The 25,196-nt window shown below is 42.4% G+C and overlaps 1 protein-coding gene across 2 annotated transcripts in view; it reads left to right on the forward strand.

Annotated features, from left to right (window-relative positions):
* Positions 1–25,196, forward strand: part of CNTNAP5 (contactin associated protein family member 5) — a 984,962-nt gene that overhangs the window by 526,777 nt on the left and 432,989 nt on the right. For both annotated transcript variants that reach the window (XM_061135035.1, XM_061135036.1), the window contains exon 8: positions 16,100–16,364. In XM_061135035.1, the coding sequence (XP_060991018.1) occupies positions 16,100–16,364 (265 nt within the window). The remainder of the gene's footprint in view (positions 1–16,099; positions 16,365–25,196) is intronic.

Below are 25,196 nucleotides of genomic sequence, written 5' to 3' on the forward strand. Positions count from 1 at the left end.
TTATTTCAATTGGACTTCTTTTTAAAAAGCAATGTGCCAATGTGGATTCCTTTTATTTATTTTTTTTTTCTACTTTGATTGCTGTGGCCAAAAACTCTCCCTCTTTGCAGATGACATGATTCTTTACACAGAAAACCCTAAAGATTCCACCAGAAAATTACAAGAGCTAATCAGTGAATATAGTAAAGTTGCAGGATATAATATTAACACACAGAAATCCCTTGCATTCCTATACACTAAAAATGAGAAAACAGAAAGAGAAATTAAGGAAAAAATTCCATTCACCATTGCAACAAAAAGAATAAAATACTTAAGAATATATCTACTTAAAGAAACAGAAGACCTATATATAGAAAACTATAAAACACTTGTGAAAGAAATCAAAGAGGACACAAATAGATGGAGAAATATACCATGTTCATGGGTCAAAGAATCAATATAGTGAAAATGAGTATATTAACCAAAGCAATCTATAGATTCAGTGCAATCCCTATAAAGCTACCAATGGTATTTTTCAGAGAACTAGAACAAATAATTTCACAATTTGTATGGAAATACAAAAAAACCTCGAATAGCCAAAGCAACCTTGAGAAAGAAGAATGGAACTGGAGGAATCAACCTGTCTGACTTCAGTCTCTACTACAAAGCCACAGTCATCAAGACAGTATGGTACTGGCACAAAGACAGAAATGTAGATCAATGGAACAGAATAGAAAGCCCAGAGATAAATCCATGAACCTATGGACACCTTATCTTTGACAAAGGAGGCAAGGATATACAATGGAAAAAAGACAATCTCTTTAACAAGTGGTGCTGGGAAAACTGGTCAACCACTTGTAAAAGAATGAAACTAGAACACTTTCTAACACCATACACAAATATAAACTCAAAATGGATTAAAGATCTAAATGTAAGACCAGAAACTATAAAACTACTAGAGGAAAACATAGGCAAAATACTCTCTGACATAAACCACAGCAGTATCCTCTATGACCCACCTCCCAGAATATTGGAAATAAAAGCAAAAATAAAAAAATGGGACCTAATTAAAATTAAAAGCTTCTGCACAACAAAGGAAACTATAAGCAATGTGAAAAGACAACCTTCAGAATGGGAGAAAATAATAGCAAATGAAGCAATGGACAAAGAATTAATCTCAAAAATATACAAGCAACTCCTGAAGCTCAATTCCAGGAAAATAAAAGACCCAATCAAAAAGTGGGCCAAAGAACTAAACAGACATTTCTCCAAAGAAGACATACAGATGGCTAACAAACACATGAAAAATGCTCAATATCACTCATTATCAGAGAAATGCAAATTAAAAACACAATGAGGTGCCATTTCACGCTAGTCAGAATGGCTGCTATCCAAAAGTCTACAAACAATAAATGCTGAAGAGGGTGTGGAGAAAAGGGAACCTTCTTACACTATTGATGGGAATGCAAACTAGCATGGCCACTATGGAGATCAGTGTGGAGATTCCTTCTAAAACTGGAAATAGAACTGCCATATGACCCAGCAATCCCACTCCTGGGCACACACACTGAGGAAACCAGATCTGAAAGAGACACGTGTACCCCAGTGTTCATCACAGCACTGTTTATAATAGCCAGGGCATGGAAGCAACCTAGATGCCCATCAGCAGATGAATGGATAAGGACGCTATGGTACATATACACTATGGAATATTACTCAGCCATTAAAAAGAATACATTTGAATCAGTTTTAATGAGGTGGATGAAACTGGAGCCCATTATACAGAGTGAAGTAAGCCAGAAAGTAAAACACCAATACAGTATCCTAATGCATATATATGGAATTTAGAAAGATGGTAACGATAACCCTATATGCAAGACTGCAAAAGTGACACAGATGTATTGAACAGTCTTTTTGGACTCTGTGGGACAGGGCAAGGGTGGGATGATATGGGAGAATGACATTGAAACATGTAAATTATCATATGTGAAACGAATCGCCAGTCTAGGTTCGATGTATGATACAGGATGCTCAGGGCTGGTGCACTGGGATGACCCAGAGGGATGGGATAGGGAGGGAGGTGGGAGGGGGGTTCAAGATGGGGAACACATGTACAGCCATGGCAGATTCAAGTCAATGTATGGCAAAACCAATACAATGTTGTAAAGTAAAATTAATTAGTTAAAAAAATAAAGGTAAAAAAATCATGTAAAATAAATACAATATAAATTTTGCATCAAAAAAAGCAATGTACCAGTATTATCTTCTGCTTTTTTACTTTAATGTGTATATATAAATATTATAATATACACACACACACACACATATGTATATAATCTATGGAGACTCTTGCAGTGTTTCCTGCAGTTAGAAAGCAATTGGTAGGCAAAAGGCCTAGATTTCCTTGAACCATTATTTAAAAAACAGTCTTTTAAAATGCAGGTACTTGGTTGTACCTCTCATGCCAACACTGGAAATGATTCTGATGATGCCTATCATGCCTTCCAAGAAAAGATAAATGAACAAATATAAGTTTTCAAGACTCCCTTGGTGGTCCAGTGGTTGAAAATCCACCTGGCAATGTAGGGGACATGATTTTGATCCCTGGTCAGGTGGTTAAGATCCCACATGCCATGGAGCCACTAAGCCAGTGTCCCACAACTACTGAGCTCAAACTCTAGAGTCCACGCTCCATAACAAGAGAGGTCACCACAAGGAGAAACCCAGACACTGCAGCTAGAGAGAAGCCCCTGCTGGCTGTAACTAGAGAAAGACCACATGTGGCAGTGAAGACCCAGCACAGCCAAAAATAAAATAATTTTTTAAAGAATACAAGTTTTCAGTCTCAGATGCACAAAGAATGGGGTTCCTGGGAATCTTAGAATCACCCAGTCCACCAGCCTCAGGTTGAAAAAGAAGACACTGGGACTCTCAAGGTGACTGGTCTCAGGCAACCTGAAAAGTGGCAGATCAGGAAACAGAAAAATGAGTCAAGAACAATGTTGGACATGATGCCCATGTTCTGATTTGATCCTAAAGCAACCTTCTACCATTATTTTCCTGGCTATGGTAGCAAAAATTAAGAAATCAGAGAGACCATATGGTTTTCCTGGTAAATATTCATGATAAGAATCTGGTTTTGCCTAAATTGAACAATTTCACTCCCCTCTCCCACCCCCCACCCCCGAATTCAAAGCCAGATGTTCTCTACTCGATTACGGATGAATTTTTATGGGGAGCCTATGCAAGTAGTAAAGAGTAGCAAGCTATTACAAGGCAATCTAAGAGATATGATAAGTGTATGTTAGCATGTGTATGGATCTATGAAGAAATTGTCTAAGGACACAAACCACTGGGAATCAGTGGAGAAGACAGCCACTTTGGGGATGGGTGGGGAAGTTCTGGAAAGGCCCCAGGAATGGACTAGGAAAAAGATCCACTCGGCCTTGGAAGAAGGGAGTGGAGGGATGCGGAGGCCTGAAGAAGTCACTCCTGGTGGAGGGAGAAAGGCAGGAAGTATATTTAGGGGAGAGGTTTCCATAGTAACCACACACACGGATTGAATGAATGAGCTTCAGGACTTCCAGTGTCCTCATGCCAGAGTGGGAGGGGCCACCAGTCAATGACGGTGATGGTCAATCTGAAGTGCAGGGGTCGAGGTCCCTGGGCAGGCAGAGGAGAGAGGAAGCCCCTGAGCCCTGTACAGCCACTGCCATCAACCTTACCTACCATCTCTCTGCCGTTCGTCCCACTTTGTATCCAGACAGGGCTCTCCACAACCCCTTAACTGCCCTTGTCTGCGTTACCTCCATTGTTGCCCAAAGTCTGACCCACAAGCATCCTTCCTTGCACACAACGCACACTCTATTGTTCAGTTATTGTGTCCGACTCTTTGTGACCCCATGGACTGCAGCACACCAGGCTTCCCTGTCCTTCACTACCTCCAAGAGTTGGCTCAAACTCATGTCCGCTGTGTCAACGAGGCCATCCAACCATCTCATCCTCTGTTGACCCTTCTCCCTACATGCAGCACATTCTATTGCCTACCTACAGCTCCCTGAGGGATGTATCTGAAGCACAATATGACCATACTGCCTTACTTCTATATAAATTTTCTCTTCACCCCTTCCTATTCCATTTCTTCCACGGGGTCAGGTTCTGGCACTTATACATGGTGTAAGGTTTAATGATTGCTTCCCTTCCTGTCTTTCCCACTGCATCTTCCCTGCTATTATGCTAGTTTCCAGACAGCTGTCTGCTGGCCTTCTGCCAGATGCTTGTATATGTCATCCACCTTCCTGCCTCCAACTTTAGAAAATGCTTTCCTTTTCTGTGCAGATGACACTCCTCCTCACTCTCTAACTAGTTACACCTGCTCTTCTGTAAAGTCTCACTTCCTATGTCACTTCCCTAAGGAAGCCTTCTGTAACCCTCCAGATTAGAACAGGCTTCCTTTGTGTGAGACCTCAGGTTCTGTTTCTTCACAGCAGTGAATGACCTGTAAGTTTTCCTCTGCCCTTCAAAGGGAGGGACACCTTGGAGAGGATGAATCAATGCATAGGGCTTGCTTCCTCCACTGACACAAACTTGGTTCTTGTGTTTTAAGGTCCTGACCATTCTTTGGAGCTCATCAAGCTTCGTAAGTCAGATGAAGAACAGGGCAACTCTTGTTGTTAATGGTACAAAGCAAAGTGTATTTCCATAGAAATGTACAGTCCCTCTAAGATGGTTTGTGAATAAATCTTTGAGTTTCAAAATTCTGTGCTTCATCCATAGAAATCAAACTCTTTTTTTCTGAGAAAAGTGGTGGGATGGGAACTTTTGAATTTTACAACTGCAAAGAAAAGGCTATGGTGGATCCTAACGAAGGAAACTGGACATGGTTTGGTGCTCCCCAAAGGACAGGTGAGCCCAGCACTTCCAGATGCCTTATCTCATGGGGGGTGATGCGCATATGTGAATATGGATGCACAGGACACTAAGAACTGCCATGCTGTGGACAGAGAGGCCCCCACTTATAGGTACCGTGACCTGTGGCTTAGTGAGGTTATCATCCCATGGAGGGTGGCCATCCAACCAAGACGTGGTGGTGCTGTCAGAGAGGCATGTCAGACACACAGGATTTAGCCTCTGCAATGGAGAGGGACCTTCTTTTGAGACAATAAAAGACCCTGTAGCTCTTATAAGATTTGTAGTGGAAAAGGGGCCATGGTGCTAATACTGACTTTCTTTCAGTCTCTTCTGTAGGACCAGGGCTGGTTGATTTACCTTGAGGATTGGACCACCAATGTGCATAATTTTGTCAGGGACACTTTGTACCAGTTACAATCAGAAATGTACATTTACTGACTATAGACCTCAAAGAAATAGGATCCCATTTATATATATACATATATATATAATATTAATTATTATATATTTTATAATATATATTATATATTATAATTAATTATTATGGCAACCCACTCCAGTACTCTTGCCTAGAAAATCCCATGGACAGAGGAGCCTGGTAGGCTGCAGTCCATGGGGTCGCGAAGAGCTGCACACGACTGAGCAACTTCACTACCACTTTTCACTTTCATGCATTGGAGAAGGAAATGGCAACCCACTCCAGTGTTCTTACCTGGAGAATCCCAGGGACGGGGGAGCCTGGTGGGCTGCCATCTATGGGGTCGCGCAGAGTCAGACACGACTGAAGTGACTTAGCAGCAGCAGCAGTAGTGGCAGCATATATAAAACTTATAAACTTCTGTGCTCAGCACATTGTTTTACAACGTTGGAAAAATATTGAATGTACATTGAAATCACTAATGAATTAAATGTAGAATAGAATGGAGAGAGCCTGAGATATGGAGCATCCTTCTTAGGTGGGAATAAGATGAAAGTTGAAGCAATACTTTAAGCTGACTGTGGAAAATTCTGAAGGAGATGGGAATAGCAGACCACCTGACCTGTCTCTTGAGAAACCTGTATGCAGGTCAGGAAACAACAGTTAGAACTGGACATGGAACAACAGACTGGTTCCAAACAGAAAAAGGAGTACGTCAAGGCTATATTTTGTCACCCTACTTATTTAACTTATATGCAAAGTACATCATGAGAAACGCTGGACTGGAAGAAGCACAAGCTGGAATCAAGATTGCGGGGAGAAATGCCAATAACCTCAGATATGCAGATGACACCACGCTTATGGCAGAAAGTGAAGAGGAACTAAAAAGCCTCTTGATGAAAGTGAAAGAGGAGAGTGAAAAAGTTGGCTTAAAGCTTAACATTCAGAAAACTAAGATCATGGCATCTGGTCCCATCACCTCATGGGGAATAGATGGGGAGACAGTGGAAACATTGTCAGACTTTATTTTTGGGGGCTCCAAAATCACTGCAGATCGTGACTGCAACCAAGAAATTAAAAGACGCTTACTCCTTGGAAGGAAAGTTATGACCAACCTAGATAGTATATTAAAAAGCAGAGACATTACTTTGCCAACAAAGGTTCGTCTGGTCAAGGCTATGGTTTTTCCAGTGGTCATGTATGGATGTGAGATTTGGACTCTGAAGAAAGCTCAGCGCCGAAAAATTGATGCTTTTGAACTATGGTGTTGGCAAAGACTATTGAGAGTCCCTTGGACTGCAAGGAGATCCAACCAGTCCATCCTGAAGGAGATAAATCCTGGGTGTTCATTGGAAGAACTGATGCTGAAGCTGAAACTCCAATACTTTGGCCACCTCATGCGAAGAATTGACTCATTGGAAAAGACCCTGATGCTGGGAGGGATTGGGGGCAGGAGGAGAAGGGGATGACAGAGGATGAGATGGTCCGATTGCATCACCGACTCAATGGGCAAGAGTTTGAGTAAACTCTGGGAGTTGGTGGTGGACAGGGAGGCCTGGCGTGCTGCGATTCATGGGGTTGCAAAGAGTCGGACACGACTGAGCGACTGAACTGAACTGAACTGATAGGAGAGAATATGGTTCTTGACTTTGTTGCCACTTCTTTTGACACTATTTTAAAGTACATTATCTTCTTTTTCATGTCTTTTTTTAAAAAATTGACCTATAGTTGATTTACAATATTTTGTGAATGTGTGTGTGTGTGTGTGTGTGTATTCTTTTTCTGTTATGGGTTATTCTAAGATACTGAGTATAGTTCCCTATGATATACAGGAGGTTCTTCTTGGTTATTTTACATATAGTAGTGTGACTATGGATGGCACTAATGGTAAAGAACTTGCCTGCCAATGCAGGAGACACAAGTGATGTAGATTTGATCCCAAGATCGGGAAGATCCCTTGAGGAGGCATGGCAACCCACTTCAGTGTTCTTGCCTGGAGAATCCCATGGACAGAGGCGCCTGGTGGGCTACAGTCTATAGGGTCACAGAACGTCAGACAGGACTGAAGTGACAGCACATGCTCACAGTGTGAATATGTTAATACCCAGTTTACCTGCCCTCAGATTCCCCCTTTGGTAGCCATAAGGTTGCCTTTTATTTCTGTGGGTCTATTTCTATTTAGTAAATAAATTCATTTATATCACTTTTTTAGATTCCACACATAAGTGATATCATGTGGTATCTGTCCTCTTTCTGACTTATGCCACTTAGTATGATAATCTCTAGATCCATCCTTGTTGCTGAAAATGGAATTACTTTTTTCTTTTTAACAGTTAAGTAATATTATCTTTTTGCATGCTCTTTCTAAATCATTGCTGAGGACTCCCTCCAATGCTATCTTGAGACGGATTCTGAAGTTGCAAATGGTGATACTGAAAATGATTCATGTTGATTTCAAAAGTAGTACTTTTTTATTTAGCTTTTTTTTTTTTTTTTGTCTACTGTGGTGGATGGGGGTACCAATGCTTCTTGACACTTTGGTATTTCTGCCAGCAACCAGCACAGCTGAGATGGATGTTGTAGGGAAAGAACAAATTAGCCAAGATGGTAGCAGTCAGACTCTCCTGTCTCACAGCTTCTGGCTCAGCCCAGGTTTTGTGAATACATGCCTATGTGAGAGCTGAGACCACTTAAAGCTCTGTGCATGTGTGTCACAATGTACCCACTCGGCCGTGGGCCACTTTTGTCCTATAAACATATATAAGCTCCATCTGAAAAGCCCTTGCACCCACGTTGTGGCCACATTATGGCTGTGTCTGCTGGGTCAACCGCAAGAGAATATGGCATATCTGCTGTATGGCTGCTGCACCAGCGTGGAGAGAATAAACGTGCAGTTCATACAGTTCCTCGAGTTTTCTTCCAGCTTCCTAGCTTGTGTCTTGCCTACTCTGGGTTCAGCAAACAGTGTGAGTAGCAAGACAACTGGCATAGTCAGCAGGATATACAACAGATAGAGGAGCCTGAGGCTCCAATGAATGGAGGAAGCCAGTGGCCACCACATAGCCTGTGGCAGCAGGTAGCTGTGGTCCTCTTGGTGTGGGCCCCGGTGGAAGACTGGGAAGCAGTGGATGGGTCACCAGATAGCGTTGAAAAGGCGTCACAGGCAGTGACTTCCCATTTGCAGGACGGGGCAGCGTGGACTGTGGCTGGCACCGTGGGGTGGATTTTCCTAACTGCCCTGAAGGTGAATATGGATAGTGCTCTCCGTGATGCTGCACAAGTGTGCAAGTTGTTGAGATGGGAAGAAGAGCTAGAGCAGCATATACACATGCTGGAGCAAGAGATGCATGGCCCTGAGGAACCCAGCACCTCACACTGTGAGGTAGTGAGGGACGGTGATGATGAGAATTGTGAGACCAAAGCTCCCCACTTGGTAGCATGGCCCGTTGTGCAGCAGAAAGTGAAGCATGAGAGGCTTACTGCCCAGGGGGGCATCCTCAAGGGTCCCTCAAAGTGACTGAGTTCATGATGTATTGACCATATACTCAGGCCAAGGTAGTCAACTTGGGTAAGCAGTTTTGGCAGAAATAAGGGGAACCTTTAGCAGCATGGCTTTTGCAACTCCGAGACAAAGGGTTGGATGCTATAATTTGTTCCGGGGACAGAATAGAACTGTTGGCATCTATAACCACTTTCCCCTCATTGAGATAAAGATTGTAGAACATTATGAGACCATGAGTCTCTGCTTGTTAGCTAGGCCCATCATGCAACTGAGAGCAGAGTAGCAGTGTAAGTGCCCACAGCAAGAGATACAGGTGCTTCAGCTTGAAGGTTACATGGCTCCCAAGGAAGTTCCTTAAGATGCCCTTTTTGGCTTTGAATAGGGCTCAGGCCAAGGTGTCTGCCCAAAGAGCCCAAGCAGGGACCTGAGGCCCCATGTAGAACTTGCAATTAACTATGCTTAGTCACTCAGTCGTGTCTGACTCTTTGAGACCCCATGGACTGCAGCCCACCAGGTCTCCTTTGTCCATGGGGATTCTCCAGACAAGAATACTGGAGTGGGTTGCCACATCCTCTTCCAGGGGATCTTCCTAACCCAGGGATCGAACCTAGGCCTCCTGTATTGCAGGCAGATTCTTCTCCCTCTGAGCCACCAGGTCACTAGCTAGTATACAGAGAGTAATGGCTCTGGTTGATACTGGTGCTGAATGCAAACTTGTTTATGGCAAACCAGAGCAGTCTCCTGGGTCTAATGCTCATATTCATGGCTATGGCAGCCATGTGATGAAGATTTAGGCCATGTCCTATGGTGTAGATTTAGAACAGCACTGTAAAGCCTGTGTCCTCAGACTTAGAAAAGTATAATAATGTAGGTAGACTGTGAACACTGCAAAAATCCCCTCCTTGAAGGGATGGGCCTAGTGACTCGGGTATTTTGCAGGACCTTAATAAAAAACCCTGCAGGGGTGGAGTTGCCCCTGTAGAGGCTTTCATGCAGTTTCACAAGGACAGATGGTGGATGAGATTTGACAATGGAAGATAAAGGTGCTCCATGTGTGGTGGGTGTCTCTTCTAGCCCCATGAGGGGAAGAACTCAAAATGAGTTCCAGGTGATACCTGGCATTGGATTTTGCTGTGTATTGGGGATGTAACTGTTGTTGCTATATCATCTACTGCTGTTGCAGAATGTGGGTTTAAGGGTCAGAGTTACTTGACAAGGGAATATCATGGAAGATGGATTGAGCATAGATTCTGAGATGAGAGACCCTGAAGGGGTGAAACATAGGGAAAGAGCAAATTTGCCAAGACGGTGGTAGCCAGGCTCTCTTGCCCCACCGTCTCTCACTCTTGCCCCATGTTTTGTAAATACATGGTTATGTAACAGCTGAGACCACATAGCACTGTGCATGTGTGTGATGATGCACCCACTTGGCCATGGGCCACTTTTGTCCTGTAAACATATACAAGCTCCTCCTGAAAAGCCCTTGAGTCCGCATTAAGGCTGCATTGTGGCCGCATTCACTGGGTCAAACACAAGAGAATACAGCATGCCTGCCGCATGTCTGCTGCACCAGCCCAGAGAGAATAAACACGTGCAGTTCCTGTGGCTCCTCGAGTTTTCTTCTGGTGTCCCCCCTCGCGCCTTGCTTACCCTGGGTTCCATGAACAGCATGCACGGTGAGGAACAGCATGCACAGTGAGGAACAGCAAGACAGATGTGCGACAGGAAGCTGAGCCAGAAACCCTTCCTGGGAGAACTGGGTCAGATTTGGTGTAAAACTGATTTCCTATCCATTCCCATCTCTCTCTCCTACTTGCCCTTGGACCTACCACTGGAGAGCACTGCGGGGAGGTGCTCTAAAAACAAAGAAATTCTGGACAGTTCAGGTGGCCGCCTAGACACAGGACAACAGAGGACAGTGGGAGGAGGATGGGGTGGGAGGGAGTGAAGGAGCATGGCCTGGAGTGACCCAGAGGAACCGCCCAAGGACAGTGCATTTCCAAGCTCTTCTGCTCCCTGGTGAGCAAAGTGGTGGTCCCCACACCTAGCCTTATTTTAGCAGAATCTCTGAGGCATTTATTTGAAGTTCTTGCCATCATCATCTTGCTCAGGATTTTGTGTGTCCCCTGAAGGCCCCTCAAGGGTTTCTGGGTTCCCTGGTCTATTTACAGATAGTGAGGTCCATTATATGTTCAACGGAATGAAGCAGCCTGGCCTCTCATCAGATGTGGAAGAACTAACCAAAGAAGGGGAAAAAAATCTCAGTTCTTCTGGATCCCTGCTGTCATGAGGACCAACTTTTGTGATTGTCTATCCACACAGAACACTTGCTACATGGTTTAGGTGGACCTAAACATTATAAATTGGATTTTTTAAAGATTTGTTTTTTTTTTAATTGAAGTGTAATTGATATACAATGTTGTGTTAACTTCTGATGTACGGCAAAGTGATTCAGCTATGTGTGTGTGTATATATATATTCAGGTCAGTTTTCATTCCCATCACAAAGAAAAGCAAAAATGCCAAAAGATGTGCAAGTGACTGCACAATTGCACACATCTCACACACTAGCAAAGTAATGCTCAAAACTCTCCAAACCAGGCTTCAACAGTATATGAACTGTGAACTTCCAGATGTCCAACCTGTGTTTAGAAAAGGCAGAGGAACCAGAGACCAAATTGTCAACATCCACCAGATCATAGAAAAAGCAAGAGAGTTCCAGAAAAACATCTAGTTCTGCTTCACTGACTATGCTGAAGTTTGTGACTGTATGGATCACAACAATTGGTAGAAAATTCTCTAAGAGATAGGAATACTGGACCACTTTACCTGCCTCCTGAGAAATCTGTATGATTTAGAACCGGACATAGAACAACAGAATGGTTCCAAATTGAGAAAGGAGTATGTCAAGACTGTATATCATCACCTTGCTTATTTAACTTATATGCAGAGCACAACAGGAGAAATGCTGAACTGGATGAAACATAAACTAGAATCAAGATTGCCAGGAGAAATATCAATAACCTCAGATATGCAGATAACACCACCATTATGGCAGAAAGTGAAGAGAAACTAAAGAGCCTCTTGATGAAAGTCAAAGAGGAGAGTGAAAAAGATGGCTTAAAACTCAACATTCAAAAAATGAAGATCATGGCATCTGGTCCCATCACTTTTTGGTAAATAGATGGGGAAAACAATGGAAACAATGGCAGACCTTATTTTCTTGGGCTCCAAAATCATACTGTAGGTGGTGACTGCAACCATGACATTAAAAGATGCTTGCTCCTTGGAAGAAAAGCTGTGACAAACCTAGACAGTATAATAAAAGCAGAGACATGACTTTGTCAACAAAGGTCTGTCTAGTCAAAGCTATGGTTTTTCCAGTGGTCATGTATGGACGTGAGAATTGGACCATGGAGAAAGTTGAGCACTGAAGAAGTGATGCTTTTGATCTGTGGTGTTGGAGAAGACTCTTGAGAGTCCCGTGGACTGCAAAGAGATCAAACCAGTTAATCGTAAAGGAAATCAACCTGAGTATTTATTGAAAGGACTGATGCTGAAGCTGAAGCTCCAATACTTTGGCCACCTGACGGGAAGACCATCTGGCCACTGGAAAAGACCCTGATGCTGGGAAAGATCGAAGGCAGGTGGAGAAGGGGACGACAGAGGATGAGATGGTTGAATGGCATCACCGACTCAATGGACATGAGTTCGAGCAAGCTCTAAGAGTTGGTGATGCACAGGGAAGCCTGGCATGCTGTAGTCCATGGGGTTGTAGAGTCAGACACAACGGAGCAACTGAATTGAATTAAACTGAATTGATATATTCAGTTATATATGTGTGCATGCTAAGTCACTTCAGTCATGTCCAATTCTTTGCGATGCTATAGACTGTAGCCCACTAGGATCCACTGTCCATGGGTTTCTCCAGGCAAGGATACTGGAGTGGGTTGCCATGCCCTCCTCTAGGGGATCTTCCTGACTCAGAGATGAAACCCACGTCTCTTAAGTCTCCTGCATTGGCAGGCAGGTTGCTTTCCACTGCAGCCACCTAGGAAGCCTCAGTTATACATATATAATTTTTAAAATATTCTTTTCTTTATGGCTTATTACAGGCTATTGAATATAGTTCCCTGTGCTATACAGTAGTACCTTGTCATTTACCTATTATTATATAATAGTTTGTATTTGCTGATCCCAAACTTCCAATTGTCCCCCCTCTACCTCCTTTCCTCTTGCCACCCACAAGTCTGTTCTCTGTGTCTCTGCGTCTTAAACATTGTCTTCTAAGATAATGGAAAAGGGACATTTTACAAAGTCCTATCCTTCAGTCTTGTCATCCTTTCCCCCTCTACACAGCCTCAAACTTTGGGTGCAGCTTTGTTCTGGAAAATTGTTACTAGAAGTGAAGCTTACCTCAGGAGAAGAAAAGGGGAAGAAAAGTTACTGCTGTCTCCCAGGTTCTCTGTGGGAGCATTCCTGATTGCTTAAAAAAGACAGCCCTGCTTCAGTTAATCTGCCATCAGTGGGAATATTTCATCTTGAAAGGAAATCAACCAGAATTTTAAAAAATGCAAATTAAAACAGCAATGGGATATGAAAAGCAAGTTGGTAGATTTTGTTTTAAAGTGGTCCCCAAGACAAAGGAGGACGTTATCAGAGATGGCTGCCAGAAGCATCTGCGTCACACAAACATAGGTTTGTCCCCCATTGTCACTGGGAAGGAAGACTCTGGCTTTTGAATTACCTAGCTACTCCAGACTCAATCTGTGTAGTTTTTTAAATGAATGCAGCATCATTGTGTAGAATACATAAGATACACATGTGGGCACTTAACCTAATGTCAGGGGCAGTATACATCGTGGGCAATTTCTTTTTTGTTATTTTATTCTTTCAGTTAATTTTTATTGGAACAGTTGATTCACGATGCTGTGTTAGTTTCTGTTACACAGCAGAGTGAATCAGCTATGCATGTACATACATCCCCTCTTTTTAAAATTCCCTTCCCATGTAGGCCACCGCAGAGCACGCGATAGAGTTTCCTGTGCTAACTATGCAGTAGATTCTCATTAGTCATACGTTTTACACAGAGTATCAATAGTGTACGTCTGTTAGTCCCAGTCTCCCAAATCATCCCAACCCCTGTCTCCCTTGGTGTCCATAAGCTTGTTCTCTATGTCTGCATCTCTATTTCTGTTTTGCAAATAAGATCATCTATACCATTTTTCTAGATTCCACATATGTGTTAATGTACATTATTTGTGCCAATTTCTTGATGGATGGATATAAGGGGCCTTTATTCTTTGACACATTGATTAACTTCTGGGAATCTAGCCTATAGAGAACACATCTAAACAGCCACAACAAAGGATCAATGCAAGAATATGCTTATATCCCACTGATGATGGGTACGTCAGTAGAAATGCATTATTGGTGGAAGTTTGTTTGGTAACTGCTATTTGTTTTCAGAAGTGCAGGACTCTCCCTAACAAACATAGTTGGGACCTAACAATGTTTTTCTGGCTTAGGAGGTTGTTTGAGCTGAATGATTAGCCTGCTCTAGGTGTACTAGGTGTCTAACCTCACTACTTGACCACTTTAATGGGAAGTTAAATTCACGCAGCTAGGCAACCCAGGGCATTCCCTTTCGGAAATTCCTGCCATTCCCCGCCCCCCGCCACCCCTCCGGAAGTGGTACAGGCTACAAGAATGACTCCAAGAGGCAGAGTTAGCATCAGTCAGAGGCCTTGAGAGATTTTTAGGGACTAAGATGTGTCTGTGACTAGGACGCACTTGTGGTTGCCAAGGGGAAGTTGGGTGGGGTAACGATGGATTTGGAACTTGGGTTTAGTGGATGCAAACTACTGTATGTAGAATGAATAAACCACAAGACACTGTATAGCACAGTGAACTATATTCAATATCTTGTAATAAACTGTAATGGAAAAGAACATGAACCATATATCTATTTATTCATATATAAATATACACACACACACCCATGTGTAACAGAATCACTTTACCGTACAGTAAAAATTAGTACAACATTGCAAATCAACTATACTTCAATAAAATACATTTTTTTCAAAAAAAAAAAAAAAAACAGAAGATGTGTCCATGACTGTGTAGAGGACAATATTGTCTTACACTTACCTGAATACTTTTACTGACGGTATTGTAGAGATTAGTTTAGAATCTAAAAGAGACAAATGGTAGTGGTGCGAAATGAGAAGTTGTTGGCTATAAAGATTCCAAATGGCTTTCATGTTGTAACAGCTATTCATAATCTAGAAGGTGCTCCAGGCTTTGTCCTTGTTCATCTAATAAAAGTGAGTCCACACATGGCTCAGCTGAGCAGACACACACACACACACACACACGTCTTTCTTTTCCTGTAACTTCCTCAAATAAACTGACCTGCTTTCTCACACTTACGCAAACAATAATCCTCTTCCTGCTTCTAGCATTTCCACACTTAATGCTCCCCAATTCCGGTCCTCTCATGCACCCCTCAATCTTCATGTTACTAAAAACACTCTTAATACGTTAAAATATGGCCAAAGTCATTTTACCGCTTCTGACTTTGTATGACAACCTTGGCAAGCATAAAAGGCTTTTAAACTCTACTCTACTCACTTTTCTTGCCTCACCTCCTTCATAGCCCTGGCCCTCTCTGTCCCACTTCAAGTTCAGAAATTACTCACTTTTCAGGAATGCCATTTTGTTAATTTCGACAAGCTTTTGCAAACACCGTGCCATTTACTGAGAAGGCTGGCTGGACGTTTGCACCTGTCCTTCCCCACTGCCTTCCAGGAAAGCATCACTTTCCTTAGGAAACCTTTGCTCTTTTAGCTATTTCTTTTCCCAGGCTGCCCTGGGAGCTGGTGTCAGTGGCATTCCACATTGTAACAAAATTTTCTTAAGGGTACCACTTTGAAAAGTATCCCAGACTTCGGCATTCATTGACTTGCAGTACATTATTACTCAGTGAGTGAATGTTATTATTTTTATCTCTGGATCCCCAGAAACTTCTGATGTTTCCTATCCCTCCACTGCCCTAGGTCTTTGATGACCCTTTTTGCAGATAGCACTGTGATCCAGAAAATAGGAATGGAAAACAATCTTGTGGGTGTATCTGAACAAAGCTAACATATTTTTCCCTTTAAGATCTTACTGCTGAATGTGGAATAATCCTGAAATTAAGGTCAGCTCCAGGTGATTGTTTATATCAGCTGTCAGATTGCAGAATAAAAAATGGCTTTTATATATTTGATTTTTATTGTTTTCCAGGGCAATGTCACTTTCTCCTGCTCCGAACCACAAATTGTTCCCATCACATTTGTCAACTCCAGTAGCAGTTATTTGCTGTTGCCTGGTACTCCCCAAATTGATGGGCTCTCAGTGAGTTTCCAGTTTCGAACCTGGAACAAAGATGGTCTCCTTCTGTCTACAATGCTTTCTGAGGGTTCGGGGACCCTGCTGCTGAGTCTGGAGGACGGAATCCTGAGACTCGTGATTCAGAAAACGACAGGACGTGCAGCTGAAATCCTCACAGGTACCGTCTGCTGACAACTTCTAGATCACTTTCTTATTCAGCCAAGTCAACACATGTTTGAGATTTTGGCCAACACACACAGGCTCCAGCTCTCAGGGATGCGGGCTAATCGGTCTTCACAAACTTCAGGTTTGAAGATCCAATGTTTTTTTATTCTTTAAAAAAAATTATATTGTAGTATAGTTGATTTACAATGTTATGTTAGTTTCAGGTTACGCCAAAATGATTCAGTTATACATATACATATATATATATATACACACATACATACATGTATGTGTGTGTGTGTGTGTGTGTGTGTATATATATTCTTTTTCAGATCCTTTCCCCATCTAGGTTATTACAGAGTACTGAATATAGTTACCTGGGCTACATGCTAGGTCCTTGATCATTATGTATAGTATTGTGTATCTGTTAATCCCAAACTCCTAATTTATCCCTTCCCCACCCCCCCACATTTTCCCTTTGGTAACCGTGTTTGTTTTCCAAGTTTATGAGTCTGTTTTTGCTTTGTAGATTTTTACATTTGTGTCATATTTCAGATTCCACATATAAGTGACATCATATGATACCTTCTTTGTCTGACTTACTTCACTTCATATGATCACTTAATCTTTATCTATGAAGATTGGAAAGCACTTCTTTTTACAGCAGTGTAAATTAGGCCCTAATGTGTGGCAATATGGAACAGAGGTATGAACCATACCCTGGCTCTTCTATCTGCCTCTCCTTTCACATGGAGCCATGAAATCTTCTCCCTCCTTCTCTACTTGTTTTATCACTGTCCTTACAGAAACAGTATGTTCACTTAGTGACCAGTATTTACAGAGGTCAGACTTACATGCGGGCATTGGATGGGAGGCCAAGGCAGGCGGCCAGGTCAATGAATCCTCTTAGAAGCCCTCCTGGCTCTACAGTTTGAATCAAACCCCCTCTTCTGGGCCAATATCCATCCCAGATTACATGATATTGCATCTTTCTTTAATTTAAATATCTTTCTTCCCCCACTGGACTGTGAGCTCTGTCATCCAAACAAATTAGAGAAATTTGAGTTAGGGAGCAAAAGACATAATTTAATAGTTAAGATCAGGTCAGACTATGGGAAAGCTTCAGAGTCAACGGATGAACAACAACAAAAAAACCCCACTGAACCTCTGTAAATGACAGAAGAGTCTGGGTCTGCAAGTCAGTCAGGAGGTTCCCAAAGTGCCTCTTCCCCTGATTAGTCTGTGGCCCTAGATTAAGTTCCTAACTTTGTCTCCCATGTAAGAGTGTATTAGGTACCGACAGCTGCATAACAAATTACGCCAAAATGTATTGACTGAAAACAGCACGCGCTATGTCTCCGTTTCTGAGTCAGGAATCCAGAGGCCCCTGACTGGGTGGTTCTGGCTACAATCAGCTTGTTCGTAGGGGCAACGGTCATCTCAAGTTCCAACCAGGGTTAACTCTGCTTGCAAGCTAACTCACATGGCTGTTGACAGGTCTCAGGAGATCCAAACCTATTCCCATGGCCTCTCCAGAAGGCTGCCTCAGTGATAGGGCAGCACTCTTAACCCAGAGTGAGTGGCTTTGGAGAGAGTGAGAAAGAACCCTCAGGACAATGCCGTGGTGTTTGTGTATCTCAAAGCAAGAGCAGCTTCCCATCATTTTCAATATATTCTGCTCATTAGAAAAGAGAATAAATCTAGCCCTTGCTCAAGTCAAGGGGATTATACAAGTGTTTACACGGCAGGAGTCATGGGTCATTGGGACCATCTTAGCATCTACCTGTAACAGGAGACGGAAGAAAAATCTTTATGTTACAAGACTGTGATGCTGATTGAAAATGAAAGTGTTAGCCACTCAGTTGTGTCCAGCTTTCTACAGCTCATGGACTGTAGCCTGCCAGGCTGCTCTGTCCATGGGATTCCCCAGGCAAGAACCCTGGAGGGGGTAGCCATTCCCTCCTCCAGGGGATCTCCCTGACTCGGGCACCAAACCTGGGTCTCCTGCATTGCTGGTGGCCTCTTTACCACCTGAGCCAACATGAGTTTAAATGGATCAAACCTTTGGCACAGTGCTGAGAAGCTACTAGGCAAGTTTCTCTTTCTCCCACACCAACTCAAGGTCTCTGGCGAAAATAGGCCTCACTCCTCAGAGTCATAAAAACTGAGTGAATTTGCACACTCCTGGGACTTTTATAAAATTTCCAAGATTTCCAGTCATGGGAGGTGAGTTAATCTCTTAGAAACATACCAGTTTTCATGTGTAGAGTTAGAAAATTTAAACCTCCATCCTTATGTGAAGAAGAAAAATGGTGAGCCGGCACTGGACTTTTTCTCTTTAATTGGTGAGATGGCTGAGTGCAGAGACTTGTATGCCTCAGGTCAAAATGCAGTTTTAATAAAGTACAGGCCCCAGTGGCACTTTGCTCTAAAGCATTCAGGTGTTACCTGTATTATTAAGCATGTGTCAGTCCATTAAAATGTGTTTATGACTGAGAGACAGGCTGGTAAAAGCTGCCCCATTACCCAGCTACAGAGGGAGAAAAAAAAATCATTGGTTATTTTTCACCTGTCTCTCAAAAGGCTCAGACAAGAGAAGAAAGTTTTAAAAACATTCTGATGTCTGTCTCAGGAAACTTGTTTGCCTCTTTCCCCAAGAATTTCCTGAATTTTGGAAATTATGAATTTCTTTCTCTTTCCTTTGAAATGGATCAAGGCTTTCTGTCTCCTGGTGCTTTTCTATCCCAGGTAAATGACAGATAAACAAATAAACAGAAAAAGCAAAAGAGCAAAGCTAGTTCTCTCCTCCCTTGCATTTCTGAGGAAACTTGTTTTCCAAGTACTTGAGATTGTATGGGCTTTGTCAGAAGTGAAAATCTCACGAGAAACTAGAAGATAATAAGTGCTGTTCTGGTAATTTTTGAGGGCCCTTGGGACTACCCTTGGCACATGGTCCTCCGTGGAAATTAGAAACTAGACCACATTTTATTAGTTGAACAAGGAATCCAGATGTTTAAAGATTTACCTGAGATTAGTTCAGGTGTTTCTAATGTCCTGAGTCTAAAAGAGAAGCTGACCCCACAGAAAGGGCAGATCATGGACGCCTGGCACATTCACCAGCATTACCAGAGCTTCATATGGTGTGCATAGCTTTGGGGAGGCAGACTATTTTGTGCATTTTTGCATTGAAGATCAGGAAGAGAAGTCCAAACTAAGTCATTCTCAAAATAGAAGGGCTCTGAATTTATTTGTTCTAAGGGATGAAGTTTTAGGAAGATGAAGGACAGTAGTGCAATACCTCCATTGTATTCTACTTTGATTTCTATTTTTGTCATCTCCTTTCTTGAAAGCCTTGTGCCTGTGGATATGAGGAAGAGTCGAGGGCACCCTTCACTGTGATGTGACAGTAGAATCAAGAAACACTGTGGTTCTCCTGAAGGTCAGGCATCATGCCAGGACCTTCTCATATAATACTACAGAAAAAAACTCAAGAAACATGTGAAGTGATTCTTATTTTAGCAACATGCATAAGAGAATATTGAGAGTCAGAAATTAAGATCTCTTGACCAAGAAGGTATTCAAGCTTAGGCTCTTTCTTTGCACTCCTGGGCCAACAGTTTTCACACTGTATCTTGCTGACTCTTACATTTATTTTTTATATTGTCAGTTGCTTGAAAGTGAAAGACGCTCAGTTGTGTCCAACTCTTTGCCACCCCCTGGACTTATAGTCCACAGAATTCTCCAGGCCAGAATACTGGAGTGGGTAGCCTTTCCCTTCTCCAGGGAAAGAAGGAAAGGTCCTTCCCAACCCAGGGATTGAACCCAGGTCTCCCACATTGCAGGAGATTCTTTACCAACTGAACTATCAGGGAAGCCCAATATCACTTGCTTAAAGAATTCAAATATAAAGAAACTCTGCTTTAGCTGAAAGATGAAATGACAATAGGTTATTAAAGAAAGTAGGCTGCATAGGATCTAAAGTTGACTTTTCCCGAAACATTTTACTTGGTGGCCCCCTCAATAGAGAGATTTGGGGATTAGATGGGGTTGACAACAGATGATGAATCCACTGTCTTTGTAGACTTTAGCTGACATTGCCTGTATACAATTATAATGTAAGTTATGCATACCTAACAAGCATGCTACTGTCCATTGAGTATATGTGACATAATTTTCTCAGACCTTTTTAAATGCTCAGTGCTGATTCCTTAGCAAAATTATCACATGATTTTATGTACATCACGTAAGTACAAAGGGAACTGGGCTTGCCAGGAGGTGCAGTGGTAAAGAATCCGGCTGTCAGTGCAAGAGACACGGGTTGATCCCTGGGTCAGGAGGATCCCCTTAGTAGGAAATGGCAACCCACTCTAGGATTCTTGCCTGGAAAATTCCATAGACAGAGGAGTCTAGCAGGCCACAGTCCATGGGATAGCTAAGAGTCAGATGACTGAGAACACATGCAGTTAAGAGCCTAGATGCTTCCAGAGACCTTGCCATGCACGGGACAGGCTTTCCCATATTCATGTCACCTCTGCATTGCAAACCCCAGCGGGAACTCTGGAGGCTGAATGGGAATGGGGAGGAGGCTTTCCCGGAGTCCCCCTGCCAGGTGAGGGCCATCGTCTCCCCCTTTAAGAATCAGAGCAGCCAACTGTGCAAATCTTAAATACATACACACCTGAACCTCCTCCTTCATGCATTTCAAACCCCAGCTCCTCACCGCTTCTCCCCAGGAACCGCATGTCTTGGGGACTACGTTCTCAGGTCACACCTGCTCCTGGAATGATTGACAACAGATTCTATTTTTAAATGCAGGATGGCTGCCATTTTAAAAGACTCTTAAAAACATGCTGAGCATGTAGATGTTATTGTCCAGACCAGTCTGGATGACTAAGAATAGGAGCTTGTGTAAAAGTAAAGGAGACCACTTGGCTTGATCAATGCAGAGTGTTTTGAATTGCAAGTGAAACATTAAGTCATCTGAAGAAAAGCCGGCACCACTATAATTATTCTGCAAGTGGCCTGACATTTCAATGTTATTTTTCTTGTGCTGATGGGAGAAGAATGGGGACCAAGAATAGAACGAAAGAGATCTGGGGGCTTCAGTCCTGAAAACTGGAAATGTGTGTGTGTTTTTTTTTTTTCCTGCTCTGGTGCCCTTCAAAACATCAATTTCCCACTGAAAAGCTAGTCTGGGCAAAGTCCTTGAACTTAGGCCTTAGCATCCAGGACAACAGCCTCACTGTGTTCTGCATAGATGCAGAAGGTGAGTTTTATTCTGTTAGACCACACTGTACTTTGTAGCTTAAGGAGAGAACTGGTCTAGAATTATTTAAGTTCCTTCTAAACCTTCATGAGTTCCTGAAGCAAAACAGGAGGTCAACCATGTCCTCAAGGAAATCATCAACTCCAGAGTCTTCTTTTGACAGTGGAATAAGTGGCCTTAATTACATGTATTCAGTAGGGCCAATCTTGCTGCCAAAGCTCACTTTTCTCAGCTCCTCACATTGTGGTGCATTTTGGGGAGGAAGAATGGTGAACTGGCCTTCTTTCATATAGTGACTTTTGTGATGAAATGCTTGAATATCCCAGAAAAGTCCTGCATGTTTTTCTTTGTGACCCATATAGAATTAGGTGCCAAGGATCTAAATCTGAGAAGTTGTGTTTTGTTTTATCAACCATCTTTAATTCACACTAGGATACTTTATATGTGTCAGAGTTATCAGGATACATAGGACTTTCAAACAATGTTAGCAGAGGAAGAGTTGTAGCTACCAGACCTACTGCTTGTGAAGAGAAAACAAGACAGTCATAATAAGGGTCTTTTAAGGTGAGATAGACTTTGTCACAGATGAGAATTTTTATATGTTTGTTTCACTGAAGAAAATAGAATAAACCCCATTAAGGCCAAATGGCAGAGAGGCTTTTCATTAGAGAATGTTCTATCCAGAGCACTTAGCTGCACAGTCCACTGCTTTGATGTACCAGAGGCATCAAACCCAGGGTGGAATTTTCAGAGTAAGAAATGAGTCTCCGCACAACTGGGCAGAACCCAGAAGACGGGAGAGGGAATCTTCAGACAGAGATCTCAACCTTGCAACAGGGACCTGCAAAACGATTATAAGCAGGAAAGACAGAAGGAGAAAACCAATCACCGGGAACAGGACAGAATCCCTAGGCCAAAAACACATGATGAGCAAAGATCCGGAAATCAAACAGATGCTACAGAAATGCTTTCAGTGAAGGCAGATGGCTTGCTGGAGAGACAATTTCAGGTCATTCCATTGAATCCTTACATACAAGTAACAGTGTTTGTTCAGCATCCTCAACCACCTTATGTTTTCCAGTAGTTAGACACCAGGCATTCCAGAATCACTAATTATGAAACAATTCCTTCTAATCAATCATTAATTTTCTATATTTAGAAGAATGTTGGGGCTGACTTGTTCTTTCTATAGCTGAACATAAGATGAAATTTTAATGGCATAGGCTTTGATCCACAACCATCATGGATATTATTGGATGGTTATTTAACATTGCCTTTATTTAAATTAAATAAATCTTCCTAGAGCTGTGGTCCACATCATCTCATTTATTCTTTTAGAATTTATCTCAATTGACATTTTTTAAAGAAACCTTCCCAAAGCCAACCAGCTGCCCCACTATCTAGCCTTCTGGTTCTTCTCTTTTGTAGCTTTGGCCTGAGTGTGTATTAGTTTGCTAGGACTATCATAGCAAAGCACCATGTATTAGGAGACCTATTGGGCTTCCTCAGTTGCTCAGTGGTAAACAATCTGCCTACAAGGCAGGAGATGCAGGAGATGCTGGTTCAGTCCCCAGGTTGGGAAGAGTCCCCTGAAGGAGGAAATGGTAACACACTCCAGTATTCTCGCCAGGAAATTCCCATGGATAGAGAAGCCTGATGGGCCCCCGTCCATAGAATCACAGTCAGACTCACTCTGTTGGAGACCTATCAGAAATTTCCTTTCTTCCAGTTCTTGAGGCTAGAAGTTTAAGGTGTGGTTAGGGCTGGTTTCTTCTTGGTTTGCAGAGGCTGTTTTCTCCCTGTGTCCTCACATAATCTTCTCTCTCTGTGCCCACCTGTGTCCTAATGCCCTCCTCTGGGAGGATACAAGTCATATTGGCCATGGGCCTACTCATAAGATTTCATTTTACCTTTCTTACTTCTTTCAAAGTCTTATCTCTAAATACAGACACATTCTCAGGTATGGGGAGAGGGCTAAGACTTCAACATATGGATTTGGGAGGGGCACAATTCAGCCCGATAGAAGGTGTATTATCAGACATAGAGACCAGACTGTGATTGCCAGGAGGGATGAGGGATGGGGGAGGGATGGATTGGGAATTTGGGATTAGCAGATGCAAACTGCTGTACAGTAAATTCTCAATATGTACCTTCAAATTGTCAGCTTTCAAAGATGAGAAGAGTATGCAATTATCATACTCTACTACTGTACTTTTCAAGGTACTGTACTGCAAGATTAAAATTATTTTCTTTATTTTTCTGTTTGTTTTATATGTTATTTGTATTTTAAAGCATTATAAACCTATTACAGTACAGTACTATACAGCCAACTGTGTTATTTGGGTACCTAGGGTTACTCTGACTTATAAACAAATTGGATTTATGAATGTGCTCTCAGACCAGAACTCATGCACATGTACGGGACTTACCTGTATATAGAATGGATCAACAACAGTGTGCTACTGTGCAGGACAGTATTCTCTATTCAGTATCCTGTGATAAACCATAATGGAAAAAGAATGTGAAAAGAATGTGTGTAGGTGTTTAACTGAATCGCTTTGCTGTGTAGCAGAAATTAACAAATTATTTTAAACCAACATACTTCAGTAAGATAATTCACAAGAAATAATATATATTAATCATGTACATGCATGCGTGCATGCAGTTGTGTCCAACTCTTTGCAACCCTATGGACGGTAGCCTGCCAGGCTTCTCCGTCTATAGAATTCTTTAGGAAAGAATACTGGAGTGGGTTGTCATTTCCTACTCCAAAGGATCTTCCTGACTCAGGGATCAAACCTGCATCCCCTGTGTCTCCTGCATTGCCAGGAGGATTCTTTACCACTGAGCCACCTGGGAAGCCTGTATTAATCATATATCTCTATAATTGGTTACTTAATGTTTTTGTCACCATGGAATGTAAGGATTCATGGGAACAACAGCACTGCCTGCCTTGCTTATCACTATTTTCCCAAGGCCTAGTCTAACACCTTGTTTATAAGAGGCCTTCAGTAACTATTTGTCTTATGTACAAGCAAGCATCTGCATAAATTAACTACTAGAAATGACCTCCAAACCATTTCTGAAGGATCTCATTTTAACAGTGGAAAAAGAGTTTACGATGGTTTTTAGCCAACATCCATGTTGCAACAGTTCTATGAGGCACTATGTGTCAAGCCCAGGAATGAGCTATACTCAGGGGAGATGCTAATTAGATAGAGGCCAGTGGGGCTCCCAGAGGTGGGAGGTGGCAGGGAGAGCTGGGTCATGAAGATGAAAGTGCTCACCCTACTGATACTTACCACCAGATGGCTGTAATCTGCAGCCCTGGAGTTTGCAGAGCGCTCCCCAAGATTGCCCTTTTTCATAGAGTCTGTTCGTGTATCACCGCCATCTGTACATCGAATAAAAACGATGACTTTGTGAACCTCACCCTCTGCTTCAGTTAAGCTGTCATTAATACCTGTGTTTTAGCTAAGATAATGTCGAGAAAATCCCACTGGCGAGGGCAAACAAATATTAGTGGATAGCCACAGGGCCATGACCATCTCACCAAGCTGTCTGACGGAGCCCATAGTT

Source organism: Dama dama, chromosome 33 (assembly GCF_033118175.1).
Source record: "Dama dama isolate Ldn47 chromosome 33, ASM3311817v1, whole genome shotgun sequence".
Taxonomy (NCBI): domain Eukaryota; kingdom Metazoa; phylum Chordata; class Mammalia; order Artiodactyla; family Cervidae; genus Dama; species Dama dama.